Source organism: Schistocerca gregaria, chromosome 2 (genome assembly GCF_023897955.1).
Source record: "Schistocerca gregaria isolate iqSchGreg1 chromosome 2, iqSchGreg1.2, whole genome shotgun sequence".
Taxonomy (NCBI): domain Eukaryota; kingdom Metazoa; phylum Arthropoda; class Insecta; order Orthoptera; family Acrididae; genus Schistocerca; species Schistocerca gregaria.
In genome coordinates, this window is record NC_064921.1 from 393707637 (window position 1) to 393732313 (window position 24677).

Here is a 24677-nt window from a genome sequence, read left to right on the forward strand (position 1 = left end):
ACTCACAATATAGTTGAGATGCCGAGTTGCAGATAGGCGTAACAAAAAGTGTGTCAGAAAGTGAGCTTTTGGCAAACAAGGACTGTGTTGGAAAGAGAGAACATGTGCACACAAACGCAACTCGCACTCACATGATGTGTGTGAGAGTTGCATTTGTGCGTGCGTGCGTGCACCTTTACCCAACAAAGGCCTTGTTAGCCGAAAGCTCAGTTTCTACAGTCTTTTTGTTATGCCTACCTGCAACTCAGCATGTCCATCACATATTGAGTAGCAACTATTTTTTAATAATATTATTATATTCCATTGTGCATATTCCATTGTTTCATCTTGATGTATTTTAGTTAGTGATGCCACATGATGATGAAACAGGTAATATCATCATAGCAGAGTTCAGCAGGCATGCATTCTTTTATTCGTGTAGGTTTTGAAGATGAAACCTCAAGTCAGTGAGTGCATTCGGTAATAGGTTCCTTTGAACACTTTTTACTTTGCATTTCAGCTTGATGTGAGCTCTTCTTGAATCAGGATTCCACTTCCACTGGAACATTCTTAGCCGTGTATGCCATTTTCAGTGTCACAAGAATCATCATTCATTCAGCTTTAGCTTGCAATAGTTACTTGTAGACTAACAAGAGAGCATCAAGTGAATATTTGCTTAGAAGTAATCTGTTGGTGTCCTGATGACAATAAGTCTGGTTGCAACACTATTCCTCCAATAAATATTGTTACAATAATGAGTAATGGCATACAGCATCCTGGCACACCTGTCTACTTCATTATTGCCAACTACTTACTATGGAAACCGAGATAAGACACATGAGAGTAATTTCATTGCATTTGTTCACTTTTACTTTCAGCATGCCTATATTGGGTTTTGCTAAAACCTTGCGATCTGTGGCACTTAGATACTTAGCAGAAGTTGACTTTTGCTAGAATTTGGTTCAGAGGATGGTGTAAAAGTCATCACTATGTCTGTTTCTGTTTTGAAATTTTTTGTATCTATTGAATTATGAAGAACATTCCTCAGTTCAGAAGAATAGCGACTAATGTACTTTCAATTTAATTTTGAAGTTGTGAAGATTCACAGTTTTCCATTTATACTGCACGGTGGCAATCATTCTTCATCTTGAAAAACCACTATGTATAATGGTGCATTTGTTTGTCCTCCCCACTAATTAGAAGAAATTTGTTCTCCTGCATGCAAGGCATCATCACATTAGTCAAAATGTTCTTTTATGAGTTGTTGTAGGTTTCCCAGATTTTGATGAAGTAATGACAACATTCCTGTATTTGTTACTTAACTTGCCGCCTGCCGAAGATATAATTAAGATGGGTAACTCAGATTGAATGCAATTCCTCCACTTAAAATATCGCCTGGGTCCAGTTCTGTGTAATGTCTGGCAATTTGTAATCCGTCAACCAAAAAATTGTAGTCAAAAATGACTTAGTCAAAACAAACAAAATACTTTTAAAATATTTTTATTGTATCAGGACACAGATAAAACTGTCATTAGTTTAGTGCCCAAAAACTGACATAAGACTGGCGCTTAAACTGAGGCAGTACTAGTTCGATACCAACTCCTGCATTATTGACAAAATGCTACCTGCGTTCAGCTACCAGAATTACTGCTTATAGAAGTTCCAACAGTTATAAAGTTACATTTTGTATGACAGTTGAATTTACAATTAACATTTGTATGCTTTCAGATACTGTTTGTGGATTTTAGCTGTACAAATAATGAAAATATTTGTGAAACTGCTATTGTGTTGAAATATCACAGTTTTCATATTAAGATTTCATGAAATGTACATGGATAGAAATGTTCTGATTTTTTCTGTTAATTACTTTGCAGTTCCCTATAACTCTTGTCCGTGGAATGAATCCCATGATCTTTCAGTGGGCTCTGTCATAGTTGTCATAGTTGTGACTGTAGCTAATGGTTACTGCTGAGTGTAGTTGCTCTTCCTAACAGCATCACATGTGATCTTTCCAGTTGCATCTTTACTTGTTGTTAATTGTACTTTAGGTACTTGGGCTACACATGACTCTGTTTAAAAAGAATATCTCAATGTAGTCATAGGGTTGAGCCGCACACGTCTGCTTTCATACCCTGCAGCTGACTGGCTGCAAATAATAACCTGTAGTGGTGATCCGGCAGTCAAACAGTCTACGCATTGGCTAGAATTATGAGTTAATAAAATACACAGAAATACAAAATAAAAGTTAAATGAATAATTGAAAACCAAGGCTTCATTTCTAATGTCTGTAATTGATGTAGATGATGGAAAATTGTGTTAAATAATGTTGATTCAAGAAAGGACATCTCAAGTTGATGAAAAGTGGTCCTACAATATTCAAATAAAGTACAAACACAAACTACCCTAATCAAATGCAGTAAAGTTACATTGAGATCATTAGGGAATGTTAGAAAAATCTCCGAACTAATTAGTCATCAAAGACCCATGATAGTTAAGTCCATTTCGTGATCACAATACACACAAAATTCTCCAACTCATAGGTGTTCAGAGTTCAAAATGTCGATTCACAAATTAACACACAAGATACGAAGAATAATAACTCATACTCTACCTCTTCATAGTTCTGTAAATCAAGCAGATAAAGTTAGAAACCTACTCTGGAGCACATTCTCACCTCCCAAAATATAAAGTTCCTTCAAAAGTTAAGTATTGTAGTGGCTGTTCACCACCCAGAAACAGACACCTATACAATCAAATAACGTATTTTACTCAAGGCAGGTCTGCCTTCTTCTAGAACTCGCCACAAAGTATCCCAAATCACTCCCTTGAGCTATATGCCTCCACGGTTCCACTATACTGGTTGACATCAGAGCCAGTGCCCTGCTGCATCAATAACTTCCACACCCTCATGTACCACTTGCCGCAGAGTGCATTCTTCATTGTGCCAAAAAGATAGACGTCGGAAAGTGTGAGATGTGGACTTCAGCATGGATAAGTTAGAACAGTGCTATGAACGTTTTGTGTGCTCCTCTCAAGTGCACATACTTGTGAGAGGCCTTGCGTTGTCATGCAGAAGAAGTTCATTTGCATTTTTGTTGCAATGAACATTCTGAAGTTGTTTCTCAAATTTTCTGAGGGTAGCACATTCCACTTCAGAATTGATAGTTGTATCATGAGGGAGAACATCAAACAGAATAACCTTTTCAGAATCCCAGAAGACCACCATCCTGACTTTACCAGCTGAGAAGTGCAGCTTTAAACATTTTCTTTGGAGGAGAAGTGGTGTGGCACCACTCCAGGGACTGCCATTTTGTTTCTGGTTCCAAGTGATGAACGCATGTTTCACTGCCTGTTATGATGTTAGACCAAAAATTGTCACAATCAGCCTCGTAACAAACAAGCAAATCTACACGTATGGTCCTTCGTTGTTCTTTATTGTTCTCTGTGAGGGAGCAAAGAACCAAGGAGGCTCATACCTTTGAGTACCCAACTGGAGGTGTCAGCACTGCCAGCAGAATCCAGTTGAGCAGCAAGGTGTATGATTCTCATCTGTTGACCACTTTGAATGAGTGTGTCCATATGCTCCAACATTCCGGGAGTCACAGCTGTGTGCAGCCAGCCAGCGTGTGGGAGATCGGACAGGTTTGTGTGACCTTGTTTGCAAAGATGACAGAGGCCTCACCCAATGACTCATTGTGCTTTTGTTCACTGCCAGGTCTTTGTTGACATTGTGCAAGTGCCTATGAATATCTGCGATGCTCTGATTTTTCCCAAAAGAAACTCAGTGACAGTACTCTGCTTGGAATGCACCTCCATTGCAAACTACATTTTGAATGCTATATATAGTGGTGCTACCTGTTTTAACTTCATGAAACTATAGTGGCTGAAGCAGGAATAATCCATTATGTCCCACAACTAATTCTGTATTTTTCCAACTGAAATTGGCCGAGAAAAAAAAGTCTTGCATTGCTTATTACACACCCCTCATTGGTTCTTCTGAAGTCCACTAGTTTTCATTAATGCAGAAGTTAGCAATGTTACGGTTTAAGGTTCTGCATGTATACCACTTGGCATAAACATACTGTAATAGTATCATATTGTCCAATTTATGTTGAATCATGCTCTCTGTTGAATACTGTCTCATTCTCCCACATTACAACCTTTTATAAAAATGTTAATGAATACAATATATTGAACAGTATTTTGGTTTATTTGCAGTGTAATAAAGATACAAATGAAAATAAAATAAAAGTACATTTTTGCATAGGGACTAGACCCCATGGACCTCGGATTAGCGACCTGTATTCTTTCCAATGCACCAACTGTTGCCTGATATCTATGCTAACATAAAGGCCTGTGCCTCACTTGGGCTGTGCCAAAAATATTTTTTCCAAACAATTGGTCATGTGGAGCTCCCACTTCTATCAGTTTCATTTCTACCCAAGCACTGCATACATCATAAACCTGAGTGACAATGGTTATGACAAGCATGCACTATCCTCTTTAAGTGTTCCTCTGCCCAAAGGGGTATGAAATGATTCAGTGTTGCTCTTACTGCCAACAAGTACTGCTCTGACTGTTGACAGTAGCCTTGGTGCCATCTGCCCTAATGACCCATTGTGTTTACTGTTGTCCTAACTCTAACGGAAATTCATGGATGGAGCCATCCATACAGTAAGGGAAAGGCAACCATTCACCTGTGGTAGCATAGAAATGTTACAATACAGCATTCTCACATGCACACATACAACTGTACACCCCCTGGCTATGACAAGACTGATTATTGATATATGGTCCACCTGCTTAGCTGGATGGTAACATGCTTGCCTCCCATGCAGAGGGCCCGGGTTCGATTCCCAGCCAGGTTGGAGATTTCCTCCACTCATGGGATAGGTGTTGGGTTGTCCTCCTTATCATTTCATTCTCATCACTGGCACACAAGTTGCACAATGTGGCATCAACAGCAATAAGACTCCCAATCAGTGGCCGAACTTCCCCAGTTGGGGCTTCCCGGCCAGCAATCCCATACGATCATTTCATTTCATTGATATATGATTACTTAAAGCATTTGCCTAAACTGATGATCGAGAATGTTGCAAGAGGTGGTTTGAAAAGTCATACTTTCAGAGTAAATTTTCTTTTGTGCGAGATGAATTATGTTAAGTGCGAGAATATGAAATGAATTTTTTAAATCGCAGAGCGTTTGATACTCATTTAAATATGAAAAATTTGAGGACAAATCATTTAGAAGAATTTCAAGCCCAGATTAGAGATGTGTGTAACATGAAAAAAAAAAAGACCAATATTACATGTGAGAGCTTAGCCTCTCTCCCAGCTTATTAATCTTAGAGGCCAGTATTAATATGGGAAGCTTTGCATTTAATGTAGCTACACTATGTATATTAATTTAAATCATTAACTTTTCCTATTTGTCTGTTCGCGCTACTTAACACTGATGTTGATTTTGGCTGTGACTATGCCATTTGTCATATTCCCTGAATATCTGCTGCCATTGGCTGGCAATATCAAGTGACGTGAGCTACGACTGGCTTACAAAAGTGCATAGCAATCTTGATTTCAATGCGTTGGAAACTAACATGCTATGTTTGGTGGAAATCAAATTTATACTTTCGTAATATGAAAACATGCAGTTTACATGTTGCTGCACATAAGATCTTTCCAAAATGTGCAATTTTTTGCTGAGTTTTGTTTCCTAGAGTGCCAGGAATTTGTATGCCAGTGTAGAAAAACATAACTATTCAGATGATTAACAAGTTTTACAGTTATGAGGAAAAGTATACTGTCATTTAACATGAAAAGAGTGTGTTTACTCGGAAATCCAGGAAAAACCCAGGAATTTTTTTCCTAGTCTCTGTATACAACCTGACAGATGACTCCATGGCCTCACAAAAAAATACGAAGGACAGAACGAAAAGAGATGTAGGATGAGGGAGAGGGGTGAAACAGGAGGAGAAAAAATGGAGAGCGGGCGAAAAGAGAGAAAGGTGAAGTGAGAGAGGGAATTTCCATCACTGTTAGACATTGCCGATTTCGCTCTCTTCTTCCTCATACCCATCCACCTTTTTTCCTGTGTCCCTTTACTTATGTAAAACTTGTTTTCCATTCTTCATTTCCTCATATTGCCACACTTTCTTCTTATGTACATTATCTGCCTTCAAAGCACACACCAGCCACCCTCTGTCATGCAAATTGAATGTCTGCTGCTGAGACAGCCCCTTTTAAATATATAATTCCAAAGCTGCTTTTACCCCTCCATATTTGCCATTTGACTACAGGCAACCTCTTGTAAAGGTTGGCAGCTATGTCTTGCAGTTCTGTAATGCATTAGACATGTGAATGTAACGGCCTTGTGGTATTATATGAGGAAAATTAAAATTGAGAAACTCGCTTGGCTAACACTGCATGGTCAGTTTCAATACATTTCAGCTTTTTCCCTCCAAATGGGATTGATGCAGAAGTTGGTGAACTGCAATTGTGTACTTGGTCCTGTGGCTGCCTGTTGGTCCAAATGTTGGAAGTGTTCCTGCTGCTGATGATATTGTATGAGCAGTTGCATTTATGACTATTACATTTGTTGCTGTTGCATTTCTTAGCGTTGTTGCTGTTATAGTTACTTTCATTGTTACTGTTGGAGTTTTATAAATTATGGATTTATTGTCTTTGCTTGTTGATGCAAAAATCACCACCACCAAGCCTATGTTGTGTCATAGATATGTCTGACAGGTGTTAATGAAGTATGGCAGCTTCCTGCCTCGGAGCAGTGCTGGATGATGAGAGCAAAGGGTAGGTCTCCATTTAATATTAGACTTCAAATTTCATGTTTTCAAAAGTAAAGATGAAATTGTCTGTGGATCAGGCACCATTATGCTGTCAACCAGTTTTTTTACCATCTTTAATTTTCTTATAATTATTATATAGAACTGAAATTCTAAATAATCTGCTATATGTATTGCAACAGGATGAGTATTTCTTATTTTAGATACTTGCATACCGGTATACAAAAGGGCAATGCATTTAAAATGTTTCAGGGATGTGTGCTATGCTGTTTTATAACCTTATGAGTTGGATTCAGGAGAATCAAAATGAACTTACTGTTGATTACTTGTTGCAGGGTAACACAAGATGCATTCAAAGCATTTTTACTCTGCAGCAACTGTGAGCAAATAGCAGAAGCCTTACTGCAATGTACACATATGGACAGTGGAGAAAATCTTACAGCATTTATAAAAATGATCCCAGGTCTAGTAAAGTAAGAATTTATTAGTATGATAGCTTGATTTTAATATGCAATATTGATTTTGAAAAATGTCATCACAGTTATGTCTTTCAGCATATTGAGCTTCAAGCCAAGAAAATTGATGTCTTATGATTTTACTGCCATCTTCTGTGATAATTCATTAGTTAACTGCAAAAGATATTCAGTGGAACATGACAGAGATCAAAAAATGTTACCAGCACCAGTTTTTATCACAATATTTTGACAGCTTCCCTTGTGGGGTCTCTTCAGGCACTTTGTATCTCAGATAAACTAACTCACTTGTTCAGATGCCCTTACCATCTGTTCTCCAGCCAGACTGAGATATACATCCATCTTAAGGATCTGTTATAGTACTCACAGTTTTTGCAATATTAGTATATAAATGTTTTTGGAGATTTCGTATACTTTGGAGAGAAAGCAGTTCTATATTTCACTCTTGTTTCACCACTGTTGCAGTGTCATCTCGGATACAGTATTTATTGTGAAATGAACGTACTTTTTTTGTTAGTACACTTTCAAAATGTTTCTTATCTTCATGGTGAAACACCATGGGACTAGCAAGTAGCATATTTAGCCTTTCTGTTTCCATTCTCAGTTTAGTTCTTAAAGTCTTTCTATATTTTTATATGCTTGCAAAGCTTAATTCTTAAACTCATCGCATATCTATGTATTTGAGAGATATAGTAATACATTTTATTAATAATAAGTTGTATATTCATGCAGTCTGTAATGCAGTAGTCATTGGTTTTTGGGGGGCCAATAATCATTGACCTCAACTTAATCAGCTGCCAGCCTCCATTGATGATGTGACAGGAGACTAGTGAGTCACATATTTAGCTTTTTCTGGTTCTTCTCAAGTTAGTAGTGGTAGCCTGGGTACAATGTATGCATACTTTGTGCAGACACAGGAGCAGCTGGCTGCAGTTCGCAAATGCTCGAAGAGGCTTATGGCCATGGTCATCCTTCTGCAGGCTCCTGCCTCGGGTTGAGGTGGCAGTGGAGAAACTGGAGTATTGAGAGAGACATCTCAGGTGTTGTTAGTTTTGCCCATAGGCCCTGCTGTTACAGTACCTTCCAGTGTACCCGAAGGAGGGGATCCGCACTTGCTACTGGATGTCTGCTGGGTTTAAGTGGTTCCATTTCTTGAGGTAGAGAGTCAATATGTTGGCTGGCCCCAATAGCCTCACCCATTCACTCTGTGTATGGACAGGCGGCCGTTCCTTCAGCAGGCCACAGGAGCAGGGATTTATTAGTTATCGGGAGCTCAAATGTTACGCAAGATATGGAGCCTGTTAGGGAAATAGAATTCAGGGCCATAAAGAATTCCAGGGTGCACTCCATGTGTCTGTGGAGGGTCTTGACCTGAGGTGTGGAGGAGGCCCTGCCTGTGGCTATCAGGAGTGCAGGAGACAGTTGTCTGCATGTTGTTGCTCATGTCAGCAGCAGTGATGCCTGTTGCTTGGGCTCTGAGAACATCCTCAGTTTTTATGGGCGGCTGGCAGAAGTGGTGAATACTGCTGGCCTCACTTATGAAGTGCACCCAGAATTCAGTCTGCAGAACCGTACCCAGTGCCAATAGGGGTCCTTTGGTTTGAAGCTGGGTGGAACATCTCACCAGAGGTTCCATTTATTCTGGGATGGCCAAAATACAGATTTATGGACCTGCATTAATTGGATGGGGAATTGTATAACTCCCCTTGACAGGTCAGGAGTGCACTATACAAAGGAAGCAGCTACCAGGGTACCGGAGTACTTTTGGAGTGCATATGTGGGTTTCTTAGGCTAGGCAATAGTCTGAGTTACTCCGATGAATGCTTTTCACTTGATATGCAGAGAATGAAATAAAATCATGTGCAAAGTACACACACTTCGACTGTCAAAATTTTAACAATACACTGTAGAAGTATGTGTAACAAAGTTCCCTAATTTACTGCCCACCAGGAAATTTCTTGCACTCCAGTTATTGTCGGAACCGAGAGCTGACTGATATACAAAGTAGAAAGCTCCAAAATATTTTTTAAGATGCTATAGGAAGAGAACTGCTCATTGCAGTATACAAAAGTAGTGTCTCTGTCGAGGTTGAATCTGTGTGTGACAGCAGAGTATAACAGGTCTAAGTGAAATCAAGTTAATTGTTAGATGTTCTTACTAGCCACCTAGTTCATCTGTTACAGTTTTAGTCATTTAAGGAAAGTCGACAGTCAGTAATGCAGAAGTACTCAGAACATATAATACTAGTTGGAGGCGACTCTAACTTAACTAGTACAAACTGGCTTCGTATGCAAGAGACTGTGGTCTCTCTCTCTCTCTCTCTCTCTCTCTCTCTCTCTCTCTCTCTCTCTCTCTCATTGTTGTTGCGGTCTTCAGTCCCGAGACTGGTTTGATGCAGCTCTCCATGCTACTCTATCCTGTGCAAGGTTCTTCATCTCCCAGTACCTGCTGCAACCTACATCCTTCTGAATCTGCTTAGTGTATTCATCTCTTGGTCTCCCTCTACATGATTTTTACCCTCCACGCAGCCCTCCAATACCAAATTGGTGATCCCTTGATGCCTCAGAACATGTCCTACCAACTGATCCCTTCTTCTGGTCAAGTTGTGCCACAAACTTCTCTTCTCCCCAATCCTATTCAATACTTCCTCATTAGTTATGTGATCTACCCATATAATCTTCAGCATTCTTCTGTAGCACCGCATTTGGAAAGCTTCTATTCTCTTCTTGTCCAAACTATTTATCGTCCATGTTTCACTTCCATACATGGCTACACTCCATACAAATACTTTCAGAAATGACTTCCTGACACTTAAATCTAAACTCGATGTTAATAAATTTCTCTTCTTCAGAAACGCTTTCCTTGCCATTGCCAGTCTACATTTTAAATCCTCTCTACTTTGACCATCATCAGTTATTTTGCTCCCCAAATAGCAAAACTCCTTTACTACTATAAGTGTGTCATTTCCAAATCTAATTTCCTCAGCGTCACCCGATTTAATTCGACTACATTCCATTATCCTCGTTTTGCTTTTGTTGGTCACCCGATTTAATTCGACTACATTCCATTATCCTCGTTTTGCTTTTGTTGGTCACCCGATTTAATTCGACTACATTCCATTATCCTCATTTTGCTTTTGTTGATGTTCATCTTATATCCTCCTTTCAAGACACTGTCCATTCCATTCAATTGCTCTTCCAAGTCCTTTGCTGGCTCTGACAGAATTACAATGTCATCGGCGAATCTCAAATTTTTTATTTTTTCTCCGTGGATTTTAATACCTACTCCGAATTTTTCTTTTGTTTCCTTTACTGCTTGCTCAGTATACAGATTGAATAACATCGGGCTGAGGCTACAACCTTGTCTCACTCCCTTCCCAGCCACTGCCTCCCTTTCATGCCCCTCAACTCTTATAACTGCCATCTGGTTTCTGTACAAATTGTAAATAGCCTTTTGCTCCCTGTATTTTACCCCTGCCACCTTCAGAATTTGAAAGAGAGTATTCCAGTCAACATTGTCAAAAGCTTTCTCTAAGTCTACAAATGCTAGAAACTTAGGTTTGCCTTTCCTTAATCTTTCTTCTAAGATAAGTCGTAGGGTCAGTATTGCCTCACGTGTTCCAGTGTTTCTACAGAATCCAAACTGATCTTCCCTGAGGTCGGCTTCTACTAGTTTTCTCTCTCTCATATATATATATATTTGTGTGTGTGTGTGTGTGGAAAGCTCACTTTCAGACAGTCTTTTTGTTGTGCCTGTGCCTGCTATATGGTGAATAGCAACTATCCTTTTCATAATCTTGTTGTATTCCGTCCTGGATTTTCCATCGTTAAAGTACTAACTGGTATGTCTATAGCTTCATTGCAGGGGGTATGGACAGACAGCCCTGCAAAGTACGTTTGTACCCATTTCTGAAAACTGCCTTGAACAACTAGTTAGACAACCCACACACAACAGAAATGTTTTATGACTCGTACTTACCAGCAGGCCGGATCTTATTGACTGTGTCAGTGTAGGGACAGGAATTAGTGAACATCATATCATTACAGCGATGATGGTTACTAAAGTTAACAAGCCAGTCAAGGCGGCCAGGAGAGAGTTTGTACTAGACAAAGCAGGTAAGCCATTGTTAGCATCCCATTTAGACAATGAATGGACATGGCTTAGTTTCAGTGTGGTAGATGTAGAGGGATTATGGACAAAGTTTAAACTGATTGCAAATCGTGCTCTTGTGATGTGTGTGTCAACTAAGTGGATTAAGGATGGAAAGGATCCTCTGTGGTTTAGTAATCAAATTTGGAAAATGCTGAGGAAATAGAGATTCTTGCATTCTTGGTTCAAAAAAGAGCATAAATGTTTACAGGTAAAAGTTAGTAGAAATTGGTGCGTTCTTAAGATGATCCGTGTTTGGAGCTACAAAAACTTGTACCATATACCTTAGTGAAAGATCTTCCCAAAAACTGAGGAAATTCTGGTCATATGTAAAATGACTAAGTGGGTCAAAGGCTTTTATCCAATCACTCGTTAACCAGCCTGGGGTGGCAATAGAAGACAGTAAAAGGAAAGCTTAAGTTTTAAATTTCATGTCCAAGAAATCATTCATGCAGGAGGGTCAAATAAACATACTGTTGTTCACCTGTTGTACAGACTTCCACATGTAAGACATAGAAATTGGTATTCATGACATAGAGAAGCAACTGAAAAAGTTGAAAACAAATAAAGTCATTAGGTCCAGATAGAAACCCAATTTGGTTTTACAAAGAATACTTACTTAGCTTGCATGTTTTTTGTCCAGCAAAAAGTCCCAAGAAATTGAAGAAGGAAAAGTAAAAGAATGGGCATAACTAATTACAGACCAATATCCTTAACATCAGTTTGCTGCAGAATTCTTGAACAAACTCTGAGTGGGAATAAAATAAATTTCCATGAAACAGAAAAGAAAGCTTGTGTCCATAAATCAGCACATATTTAGAAGGAAACGCTCTCGTGAAACTCAGCTTGCCCTTGTCTCACAAAATATCCTGCAAACCATGGATGAAGGGCAACCAGCAGATTCCATATCTGTAAATTACAGGACAGTGTTTGACATGGTGCCTCACTGCAAACTGTTGATGAAGATCCAAGTGTACAGATTAGGTTCCCAGCTGTGTGAGTGGCTTGAAAACTTTTTAAGTAATAGACTCCAGTATGTTGTCCTCAATGGCAGCTGTTCGTAGACAAAGGTATTGTCAGCAGCGCTTCAAGGCGGCTCGACAGGAGGCAGTGTGATAGGACTGCCTTTATTTTCTATATACATAAACGACAAGATGGTCAGTGTCAGCAGCAGGAGTGACTGTAGGTGTATACAAGATTACTTAGTCAAAATTTCTAGTTGGTATGGTGAATGGCAGCTAATTCTAAATGTAGAAAAATGTAAGTAAATGCAGATGATTTGGAAAAATAATCCTATAAAATTTGAATACAGCATTATTGGAGTGCCCCTTGACACAGTCACATAGGTTAAGTATCTTGATGTAATGTTGCAAAGCGATATGAACTGGAATGAGCATTGCAGGCTGGTAGTAGGGAATGTGAATGCCAAAATTCTCCCAGTAAAACAAAATCGAGCAAAGTGTAGCTCATCCATAAAGAAGACAGCATATTGAATACTAGTGCAACTCATACTTGAATATTGTTTGAATGTTTGGGATTCCCACCAAGTTGGATTAAAGGAAGTCATCAAAGCAATTTGGATGGCGTCCATCGGTATGCAAGTTTGATGGAGATGCTTCATGAACTCAAATGGGAATCCCTGGAGAGAAGAGAACACTCTTTTCACCAGGCATTATTGTGAAAATTTAAAGACAGGGTTTTGTGGCTGACTGCAGAACAATTCTTCTGCACTAACATACATTTTGTGTAAGGATCATGAAGATAAGATACAAGAATTGGTGCTCATATTCAGGGTTGTAGATAGTCATTTTTCCTGTACTTTGTTTGTGAGTGGAACAAGAAAGGAAATGACTAGTAGTGATAGACAGTACCTTCAGTCATGCACCATACTGTGGTTTGCGGAGTATATTTAGATGTAGATGTGGATGTAAATAATATCATTCTCTGATGTATTTTGCACAAATGTCTGGTATTACTATTATTTATTGCATTAACGGGCCATTAAGGCCCACAGCAGAACAACAGAATAAATGACAACACTGTAAAAGGAGAATAAACAGCTCTTTATAAAAAAATCATAAAACTAGTTTACAAGAAGCAAAGTAAGGGGAACAGTCAGTCACGACAGAGGAAATATCCACTGCAGACAGTATTCCAGTGTTGCCAGTCGGTAACTTTGTGTTCCACCACTGTTGGCTCCACTTCTTTAAGGGTAGTTAATAATCGAACCTCCTGTCGCATCCTTGGAATCCCATTGGGCATTTTGAGCAGCAGGTGGCCAAACCACTGTAGCCTCTTGTGCCCTAATATTCGGCCAATGTGTTCCTTTCCAAATTGCTGATACAGGTCTTCTTTTGTTCTTTGTTCCTATTTACTCCCCATGGTATTGTAGATGGGTCCATAGATCTTTTGAAGTACCTTTCTCTCGAAGGCTCATATTGCTTCTTCAGCTTTTGCTGATATCGCCCAGGGTTCAGAACCACATAAAAGTACCAGCTGTACTAGTGTCAGGTACAGCTAGATCTTATTCTTCTGTGACATCAGTCTAGTACCGTACAGGACAAAATCAGTGGAAAATCAAGGATGGATTGACAATGGGCACAGTAGTATCATACTGGAGTGGAGTTAAGGGATGCTTTTTGCAATACAAGCACCCGTTTTATCAAAGATATTAATAATTTTCTGCTTTAATGTGTACTTTTCTAAACAAAGAAATTACAAGAACACACAAAAATAACTGTAAGCACAATTTCATATGCTAAAACAATGAGGGTGTGAACTGTTTTAAACCAATAATTAATTGTATTAACCAAAACCATGTGCTATATTAGAGTATCCACTGAAGGCTCCTTTTATACAAAAGGCTAAACAATTCTTAGACAGTAAATATTTTCCCAGTGTTGCAGAACACAAAGGCATTTTGTTTATAAAACAGATATTTATTTTCATTGAAATGTTGGTGCCAGATATTCTTTCATTCTAAGAACAAAATTATCAGCTACCTGTGTAATAATGAAGTATACTGTCACTGTGCACACTCATCCCCCTAGATTACTGTGTAAAGTGGGAAGGACAGTTACTTAAAAATAAGTAGCAGATAATCTAATTTTAAGTAGAAAATACAAATTACATAGACAGTTTTTGCTAGGAGTGTGCATTTTAAGTGAAACGTACAGAGTGATTATTAGTATGTGAAACAAATATATACGGTGTTTAACATATGACACAAATACTATGTCAGACATGATTGTTGAAATTCTGCCTTAAGCTTCAGAATTGCACCCTGAAGACTTCGACTTCTTGCCACAATATTTCGGCTGACAGCAATTCAGCCAACTTTAGGTGAATGATTTGCACTGGAAATTGACAGTTCATGTTGCTAAAATTGTAACAAAAATTGAAGCAGAGACTCTTGCACAAAGGCAGCTGCTTCTTGAGTGATTAGTTGAGTTTCACATTCTCTTCAAATATTGCTCCAACTGTGGTGCAGAGACACGTGAGTAATGGTGACACGGTGTGCATGCTCTTCGTGGAATGCAGGCTCATGGACTTAAGATTTAGATGTCAAATTAATAAAATCAACTTTTTTGTATGTGTCATTATTCATAAAATGTTTTCTTTCTGTAGACATCAAACAAATCACCAGGTCCAACACCTTATCCAGTGGAAAGCCACTATGATGATTAATAAGATCTTCTGCTAACCATATTATCACAGATTCCTTAGTAACTGAACCCCAAAAGGATCTCATCTAGGCAAAAAGCAAAGCCTACATTGGTCAGACAATGTGCACAGTGCATGAAAGGTGCATTGATAATGATCACCACACTCCCCTTTCTTATTCCAGTAAGTCAGTCATAGCCAAGCATTGTATCTCCAGAGGACATTCCATGGATTATTCTGCCACTGAAATCTTGGCCTCGATGAGATCCTTCTGGAATTCAGTTATTAAGGAATCGGTGGAAATATTTTTGGTGGAAGATCCTATTAATATAATGGTGGCTTTCAACTGTATAAGGTGAGGGACCCCGTAATTTCTTTAATATCTTCAGAAAGAAAGCATTTTATTACCAATGACAGTTAACTTTATTAATTTGACATCTTAATTGTAACTCCATAAGCCAGTATTTTGACAGAGAGCAAATATATCGTATCATCCTTACGCATGCCCCAGCACACAGAGATGGAGCAATATTCGAAGAGGGTACAAAAATCAACAGACGTCATGCATGTAGTGGCTGCCTTTGCACATGTATCTCTGCACCAGTTTATGGTATAAGGTTAGCACTGTGAACTAGTAATCTCTAGTGCAAAACACTCACCTGAAGATGGCTGAATGGTTGACAGCAGAAATATTGTGGCAAGAAGTCGATGACATTCAGATTGAATCCGATATTTGGAGTATGAATGTATGTGATTATAGGAATTATCCCCATAATACTGTCACACACACATTAACGGTGTGTGTTTTGCATTGCCCAGCATGAAATAACCATAAGTAATTTCCTTTGTTGGTAATTCTTTGAAAATAGACTCTTTGGTGAGTGTAGATTAGTCCCATGATTCATGTTACAATAGCTACCCAGTACATCATGTAGAGGCACATGATGTAACTAAACTTCAACATCTAGAACATTCAGAATCAACCTCTCCATCATGTCCAGGCTATAATAGTTAATTGCTGTATGTATCTGAATTTGTCAGCTAATGTACGAAAGGAACTACCGAATGGCTATTGTAGAAGTGGTTGATAAGTCATGGAAGGTCTTGTGTGGATTGAGAGAGAACTGCTTTTATGTTTGTCAGTTTCTTATTCCACAGATAATTTGCACAATAAATAACAATGATGTTAAACAAGTCATTATTAACATCATAAATTATTTTATAAAAATGACTTCTGGCTTATCATTTGCAAGTAGTGTTAGTGATACCAACCATTTTTTTTTCCTTTCTATTTTCAAATTTTTCTTTGCTGTCTGGCGGACATTTTATATCACTGGGTAAAAGAATAAAACTTTTGGTCCAAGCATTGTGCTTTCCTCTTTTGTGCTATAGACTGCTGTAATGTGGCATAATGAACATAATTTTTTCTTCTGATATTGTAGTTACGTGCACCATTGTTCCTTTTGAACTGCAGTGAATTATTTTCATAAAACTTCATGACAATAAATGTACTGTGAGGTAGTAGCCAAAACACCCCCAATATTTGCAATGATTTTAAGTGCAAATGTGGCTGAACAAATTTTTTTAGTAGTTCCAAAAAGTGTTTTTTGCCAGTTTCAATTCACATCAAAGTGTTCACCTAAAATTTTGAAGTTTCACCTCCATTTATTATTTTTTCATTGTGTGTTACCCTCACCACTGATGTGGTACTCCTAGATGTGTAATGTGTTGTATTTTTTTTCTTTCCTTATATATAAGCTATGTGGAAACTGAATGAACTATAAACCAAAGACACTGCAAAAGGCTAAATTAAAGAGGGCAAGGATAATGTTTTGATATATCATTAAATATCTGTATGAAACAAAGTAAGAAATATGGTTTTCAATTTATTCATTCATATATCCTCACTATTTTCTTTTGGGAAGTGGTAGCGTATAGACTATGCTTGGATCCGTCATACCAGCATTGTTAAAAATGTGTATTTCAACTGTTCATTAAAAGTATTACAAAAAGTTATTAGAAAAGAAATATTTATTTACATGGTTATGAGTTCAAATCGTATCTGTTCATCATTTCACTCGCCACTGAGATCCTGGATCAATAGGTTCGATGTAGACAGGAATAATTAACGCCACATCTGGAGGAGTGCTCCTGCATCAACATTGTCACACTCAAGACTAAAAATAATGGAATTAATTTGAAGGTAATAAATAATACAGACTTGATAGTCACCGATTAAACGTGGTTTACTTATGCTAAAAATACTGACAGATCAACAGTTTCAATGGTTGCGGTGATTATTTGGTACTGCACACTACTGGAAGCAGCAGTATGAAATGCAAATTATGTTTATTGACTCTAAATGTAATGATATAAAAGGTCTGTAGATAATTCTATCAGTTGCAGTTCACCCAAGATTGTACACAGATTTATAAATTACCTTCAAATTTTTTGTAACTATTCTTTCCAATCAATTTTTCTGATTTTTCAGGCAGTTAGTAATCCATTCGCAAGTCTCTATTCAGATGTCAGAAGTGAATTTTTCCTTTTTAAAACCGAGGGTGAGACCATTCGTTGAAAACCAGTCAGTGATATTTTCAAGAATATTGTTTAACATTTCGTCTGTTGCTGTATGTATGCCTGGAGCGCTTATGGTATTAATGTCATCTGCAGAAGGAATTAATTGTGCTTGTTGTATATTAGATAGAAGATTGTTCACGTACATGAAGAACAATACTGGACCCAAGATAGATAATGTCCTTAGCAATTCTAAAATGCAGTCTAAATACAACTTTCAGCATCCTTTTTGTTAGATATGACATAATCCATTGACTTGCTATACCATCAGTTTCAAAGGCAATAGGTAGGTCACAGAAAATACCAACCTGCATTATTTTGTTATTTAATGTTTTAAAATTTGGTGTGTAGAAATGTGAACAGCACTCTCAATGGGGCAGCTCTTCTGAAATCCAAACTCTGATCTGCTGTGGATATTATTGTTGCTCTAGAGTGATACTATTCTAGACTACATCACTTGTGAAATTTTGGAAATTGTCAGTTGTGACAATGTGTGAAAATGCCAGAAAAAGAGGGGCTTAACAATAGCATATTTCAGCCTCTGGAAAATGCCTTGAGTTAGTGATGCATTACAGATTTAAGATAAGACAGGCCTTATTACATGGGATCAAATCCAGATGAGCTTGGAGAGAATATAAAATACTCTTATTTTCAGGAGGAGATATTGGTGATACATTCATGTGACAGCATTTCATGGGAGTTGCTTTTGCAACACTTGCAGTGATTTTTCTATCGAATTGTTTGTCACTACATTTTCTACTATATTTAAGAAATGATTATGATGGTACCCTGTGCTGCTGTATTTTTTTACTCTGCACTGAAAAAGTATGTTTTTATGAAATCACCTTGTTATGGAAGAAACAGTCTGATTAAAAATGGAGATAAAAACTTGTGAAAAACCTATTTTTCTGGATACACAGTCTTGAAAATATGATGGACAGCTTTTTTGAAATTGTGGGTGGATTGGCTAAGGCCTCCTTTGAGTTGAATGATAACTGTAGTGGGACTGGAAGGTCAAGGAAGTATGCTATATAGAATTGATAAACAAATTATGTGATTCTTTTTTAGTTTTTTTTTCTACATGGTAACTTTTTAGGATGGATTCATAAGTTTCATAAAATGGTAAGTAACAATATTTTTTCCCCTTTGAAACTGAAAGTTATTTCTCAGTATGTTTGCTGCTCAGGTTAACGCATTTGTCCCCATAGACTCCATTTTTTTAGCCACTCAGAAAAGGAATTTGTTCTCAAATATGAGTAGTAATTGATGACAATATTACTGGACAGAGATTCTTCCCAACATGCAAGCAATTTTTTCCAGGTTAAAAAACAGAGATACGTTATTTCGAGCAAATCCCTGTGGGTAGTCAAGTATAACAACTTATTATTGCATTATGATTTCTCATCCTTTTATGAAAATATTACGTTATTGTTTTTGAATCCACCCTGGTGTTATGTATATATCATGTGATCAGTTACACAACATAATTGAGGAAACCATGCAGACATGTAAAGAGAATCAAAGACATACAGTTGTCAAGCTCAAATAATGTCAGCAATAACAAAAAAGAGCAAATGAATTTAGGAAATGCAGTCTATTCTGGAGTAAATTCAAGAGCTATCTTCACAAAAACTGGTCATTGTGTATTGAACTATAGAGACCAGGTCATCAGCAAAAGTTCTGTCTCACCTTAGAACTGTTAGGTTACTACGCAGTGCTTACATACATTATGATCACATATTCCATTTAGACAAAATTTACTGTGATGCCTTTGAAAAGGTCTAGAGCATTGACAGTGTTACTTTGAGAAAATGCATTCTGTAAGAAGAATTATTGTTGAACACGAATTAGTGTAAGATTTTCATTACTCATTTTTTGTTCAAGTGTACACTTTTTTACTAGCTGGTCCTCTGTTGTTTTCCATTATTGTGATCTTCTGAAATGGTTGCTGTTCAGGAAAGTATGTCAGTGTGTGCCGCAGTCATTACCAAAATTGGTGGGATGTTTCAACCAATATGGAACAAGTAACTATGAGCCCCAAAGAATCACAGTAGCTGCATTTTATGCAGAGGTAAGTTTAAAGTATGAGCTTTTATTGGAAAGGATGAAGGGTGAAAACCATTTCGGCATTTTACTGTTACATTTTCATTTTTATATTACTTTTTTCTGTTTGATTGTCATCATTTTGATTAATTATGATTTAATTTGATAACTTGTCCTAAGAGGCTTACCATGTAGGATTCCCTTTTCTCACACTTTAGAAATCTATTGAAGTATTACAGAAAATAAATGAAACACCTAAAATATAGTTAATATTAATATTAGACTGTGGCACTCACAACTGTAATTTGATTTGTGTAATGCAAATTGTGAAGACAGAATTTGTGTTAAAATATTCAGATTATATTGTTTTGCACTTACATATTCAATTGTCAGTATGTCGAAGGTGCACTAGGGTCATGGCTCTGCTTATTGCATTAATTACTAGGCTGATAAGCCAAAACATTATGACCAACTGCTTAACCGTGTGTTGGTCCAACTTTTGAATGTAATAAAGCAGCACTTCTGCATGTTGTGGCTTCAACAAGTCATTGGTAGGTGTCCAGAGTTAGGTGACACCACATGTCTTTGTACAGATCATGTAATCCACATGAATTGCTGACCGATGGTTTAGTGAAGATTGAGCTTTTGCCAGAAAAGTCCTAAAATGTACTTCATCAGGTTCAGATCACACAAATATTGTGGCCAGTAGATCTCCAAAGTTCACTCTCGTGCCCCTCAAACCATTGTAACATGGTTCTGGTCTTATTACATAGACAGTTGTCCTGCTGTAAGGGGCTATCATCCTCATGGAACATATCACACATAAAGGCATGCAGGTGGTTCGCATTAATGTTCACATGCCACAGCCATCAAAGTGCCTTTTATTGCTGCCGTAGGTCTTATGAACGTCTAGTTGAATGTGCTCATAGCATAATAGTGCCTTCCAACAGCCTTCGACTGTGGCACAGTGCACGTACGCAACACCCAACTGCCTGGGTGATGGCATTTTCAGAAATGACAATAGACTTCATGTAGCAACAAATGTGCGGATCAGGTGTCATGGTCCAGTTGTGACAATCCTGTGCCCACTGCAGTCACAATTGATAGTCATTAGGTCAACTGGAGAACACTTAGGGGTTGTTTGCTGCACAGATGCATGTTCAACAATGTGTGCTGAACAGTGTGTACTGAGACACTTGTACCTACACCAGCATTGTACTTTGTAATTAGACGTGCCACAAATCGCTGCCCCTCCTGATTCACAGTTCAGATAAGTCTCTGACTTCCATGGTCTCTGCTGAAGAATGAATGTCCAACAGCTTATCATCTACTCATGGTTTCACCAACTATCAGTCACATTCTATAGATACTCAAGACAGTAACATGTAAAGAGCTGGCCACTTTCACCATAACTGAGCTGTTCATTTTCAGGTGGTGGGAAATAACAGATTGCCCTTTGTTGAAGTCACTTACGTCAGTAGATTTACCTATTTGCTAAATGTATCATTGCCTGAAAGATTCTTCATTTGTCTCTGCTCTGCTTGTATACTTTCCTTACTGTGTCACAGACTGCAAGGAGATATTCATCTCATAGTGGGCAGTAATCACAATGTTTTGGCTCATCAATATGTAATCACCATTTTACCAGAATATACAAGTTGTGAAAGACATTGCATATTAGCATTGTTCTGCTTCTGCACATCTTCATAATATCAGACTGTAGAAACTTTACAGCAGTACAGAATACTGTTGCACAACTTTTTAACTGAAATGCCGTTAGGATAGGTTAGGTTATAGACTGTGATGTAGAGTGGCCCTCATTATCACAAAAAGTTGTGCATCTGATGTTATTTTACTATACACTGAGCTGAGGTGACAAAAGTAATGGGAAAGCGATATGCGCATATACAGATGGTGATGTTGTTGTTGTTGTTGTTGTTGTGGTCTTCAGTCCTGAGACTGGTTTGATGCAGCTCTCCATGCTACTCTATCCTGTGCAAGTTGCTTCATCTCCCAGTACCTACTGCAACCTACATCCTTCTGAATCTGCTTAGTGTATTCATCTCTTGGTCTCCCTCTATGATTTTTACCCTCCACACTGCCCTCCAATATTAAATTGGTGATCCCTTGATGCCTCAGAACATGTCCTACCAACCGGTCCCTTCTTCTTGTCAAGTTGTGCCACAAACTTCTCTGGTGATAGACACGGTATAAAAGGGCAGTGCATTGGCAGAGCTCTCACTTGTACTTAAGTGATTCATTGGAAAAGGCTTCTGACGTGATTATGGCTAAGTGATGGGGATTAACAGGCTTTGAACACAGAATGGTAGTTGGAGCTAGACTCTTGAGACATTCCATTTTGGAAATTGTTAGGGAATTCAATACACCGAGATACACAGTGTCAAGAGTGTGCCAGGAATATCAGATTTCAGTCATTACATCTCACCATGGACAACACAGTGATAGAGCAGAGCCATTTGCGTAGAGTTGTCAGTGTTAACAGACAAGAAGCACTGAATGAAATAACTGCAGACATGAATGTGAGACATACAGTGAACATATCCTTTGGGACTGTGCAATGAAATTTGGTGTTAATGTGCTATGGCAGCAGATGACACACACAAATGCCTTTGCTAAAGAACAACATTGCCTGCAGCACCTCTCTTGGGATCATGACTATGCCAATTGGACCCTAGGTGACTGGAAAAATGTGGCATGTTGATATGAATTCTGATGTCACTTGGCGAGAACTGATGAAGCCATGGACCCAGGTTATCAATAAGGCACTGTATAAGCTGGCAGTGGCTCCATAATGGTGTGAGAAGTTTTACATTAAATGGATTGGGTCCTCTGGTCCAACTCAACTGATCATTGACTGGAAATGGCTATGTTCAGCTACTTGGAGACAATTTGCAGCCATTCATGGACTTCATGTACCCAAACAACAATGGAATTTTTATGGATGAAAATACGCCATGTCACTGAGCCACAGTTGTTCATGATTAGTTTGAAGAACATTCAGACTGTTCGGGCAAATGACTTGTCCACCCAGATTGCCCTATGTGAATAGCATTGTATATTTATGGGACATAATGGAGAGATCAGCTCAAGCACAAAATCCTGCATCAGCAATACAATCACAATTATGGATGGCTACTGGGGCAGCATAACTGAGTATTTCTGCAGGAGACTTCCAATGACTTGTCGAGTCCATGCAGTGTCAAGTTTCTGCATTGCACTGGGAAGAGGTGGTCTGATGAAATATTAGGAGGTATCCCATGAGTTTTGTCATCTCAGTGTAATATGTTTCTGTATGACAGCATTTTTTTTTACAGCTAATGGCCATGAGAGGTAGTCTCCAGATGGTCCTCATGGAAAGTATTATGTCAAACTTGTTGAACTGTTTGGCTGATCCGTCTCCAGTTGTCAGGCAATTGTGTTTAAAAGGCCTGGCTTCACTTTCTTGCTGGGAGCAGGAACAGGTATGTAATACCTGTGTGTGTGTGTGTGTGTGTGTGTGTGTGTGTGTGTGTGTGTGTGTGTTGTAGGTAAGGTAGCATTTGCAATTATGTCTATACCATATTTTATGGATCATAAGATGCACTTTTTTCTTCAAACAAAATTCAAGTGCATCTTATACTCGAAATGAATATAAAAATGTCCAATGTTTGATTTCAAATTCCCGCCAGTCTTGAAAATAGCCATATATTTGATGCCTTGGGAAACTTATCTCTATCTGGCAACATGGAAAAAATAAAAAGCATTAATATGATGTGGGATATAAATTGAAAGTAGTAAGATATGCAGAAGAAGATGGAAACAGAGCATCTGAGCAGCATTTCGGCCCTCTGCCAACAGAAAAAACCATATGGCAAGTAGTAAAGAAGAACTGAAAAAATGAGGAAGACTAAATGTGAAAATAGAGGACTGAATGCAAAATGGCCAAAACTAGAAGACAATGTATTGAAATGGGTTCAAGGACACCGTCAAAATGGCATTGGAATTAATACAAAAATAATTCAAATACACTCTCATGAGCTAGCGCTACAGAAGAACTTAATAGATTTTAAGGGTTGTATTGGTTGGTGCTACAGGTTTATGAAGCGTCATGGACTTAGCATGCGAACCAAAAGATCTAGAAAATGTCATAAGAATATGATGAGAAAATATTATCTTTCCATTGCTTTGTTATTCAACATTGAAAGGAAACAATTGTGGAACTAAGCCAATTTGCAAATAACTAAGCCAATTTGCAAATATGGGTGAAACTCCTCTGACATTTGATGTGCTGAGTAACAGGACTGTTGCCATGAAAGGTGCTAAAACTGTAACTACAACATAAAAAAAGTTTTGCATCACCTCAAGAGTTTCGGAACCTGTACAGAAAATTGGAATAGAGATCAACATAAACATCATTTCTGCCCTTTTTATTGCTCATGAAAAGCACACATTGCATGTTGTACCACCATACAGCGAGACCTTAAGTGGTGGTGGTCCACATTGCTGTACACACTGATACTTCTAATACCCAATAGCACCTCCTTATGCATTGATGTATGCCTGTATTCATCATGGCATACTGTCCACAAGTTCATCAAGGCACTGTTGGTGTAGATTGTCCCTCTCCTCAATGGCGATTCAGCGTAGATCCCTCAGTGTGTTTGGTGGGTCACGTCGTCCATAAACAGCCCTTTTCAATCTATCCTAGGCACGTTCAATTGAGTTTGTCATTAGAAAATGCTGACCATTGTAGTTGAGCAGTGTCATTATCCTGAAGGTAGTCATTCTCAAGATGTGCATGAAGGGTATGTGAATTGTCGTCCATGAAGATGAATGCCTCGGCAATATTCTGCCTATATGGCTGCGCCATCAGACAGAGGATGGCATTCACGTATTGTACAGCCATTACAGCACTTTCCATGACCGTTAACTACATACATTGGCCCCACATAATGCCACCCCAAAACGGCAGGAAACCTCCACCTTGCTGCACTTA

General features: G+C 38.3%; 1 protein-coding gene across 5 annotated transcripts in view; it reads left to right on the forward strand.

The window, feature by feature from the left end:
- LOC126321992 (maestro heat-like repeat-containing protein family member 1) overlaps window positions 1-24677 on the forward strand; it is a 262008-nt gene that overhangs the window by 159734 nt on the left and 77597 nt on the right. For all 5 annotated transcript variants that reach the window (XR_007558737.1, XM_049994248.1, XM_049994247.1 and 2 more), the window contains 3 exons: window positions 7112-7249; window positions 19595-19709; window positions 23017-23163. Coding sequence is in view for 4 of the 5 variants with exons in the window: in XM_049994248.1 (XP_049850205.1) it covers window positions 7112-7249; window positions 19595-19709; window positions 23017-23163 (400 nt within the window). In the remaining variant the exon portion in view is untranslated. The remainder of the gene's footprint in view (window positions 1-7111; window positions 7250-19594; window positions 19710-23016; window positions 23164-24677) is intronic.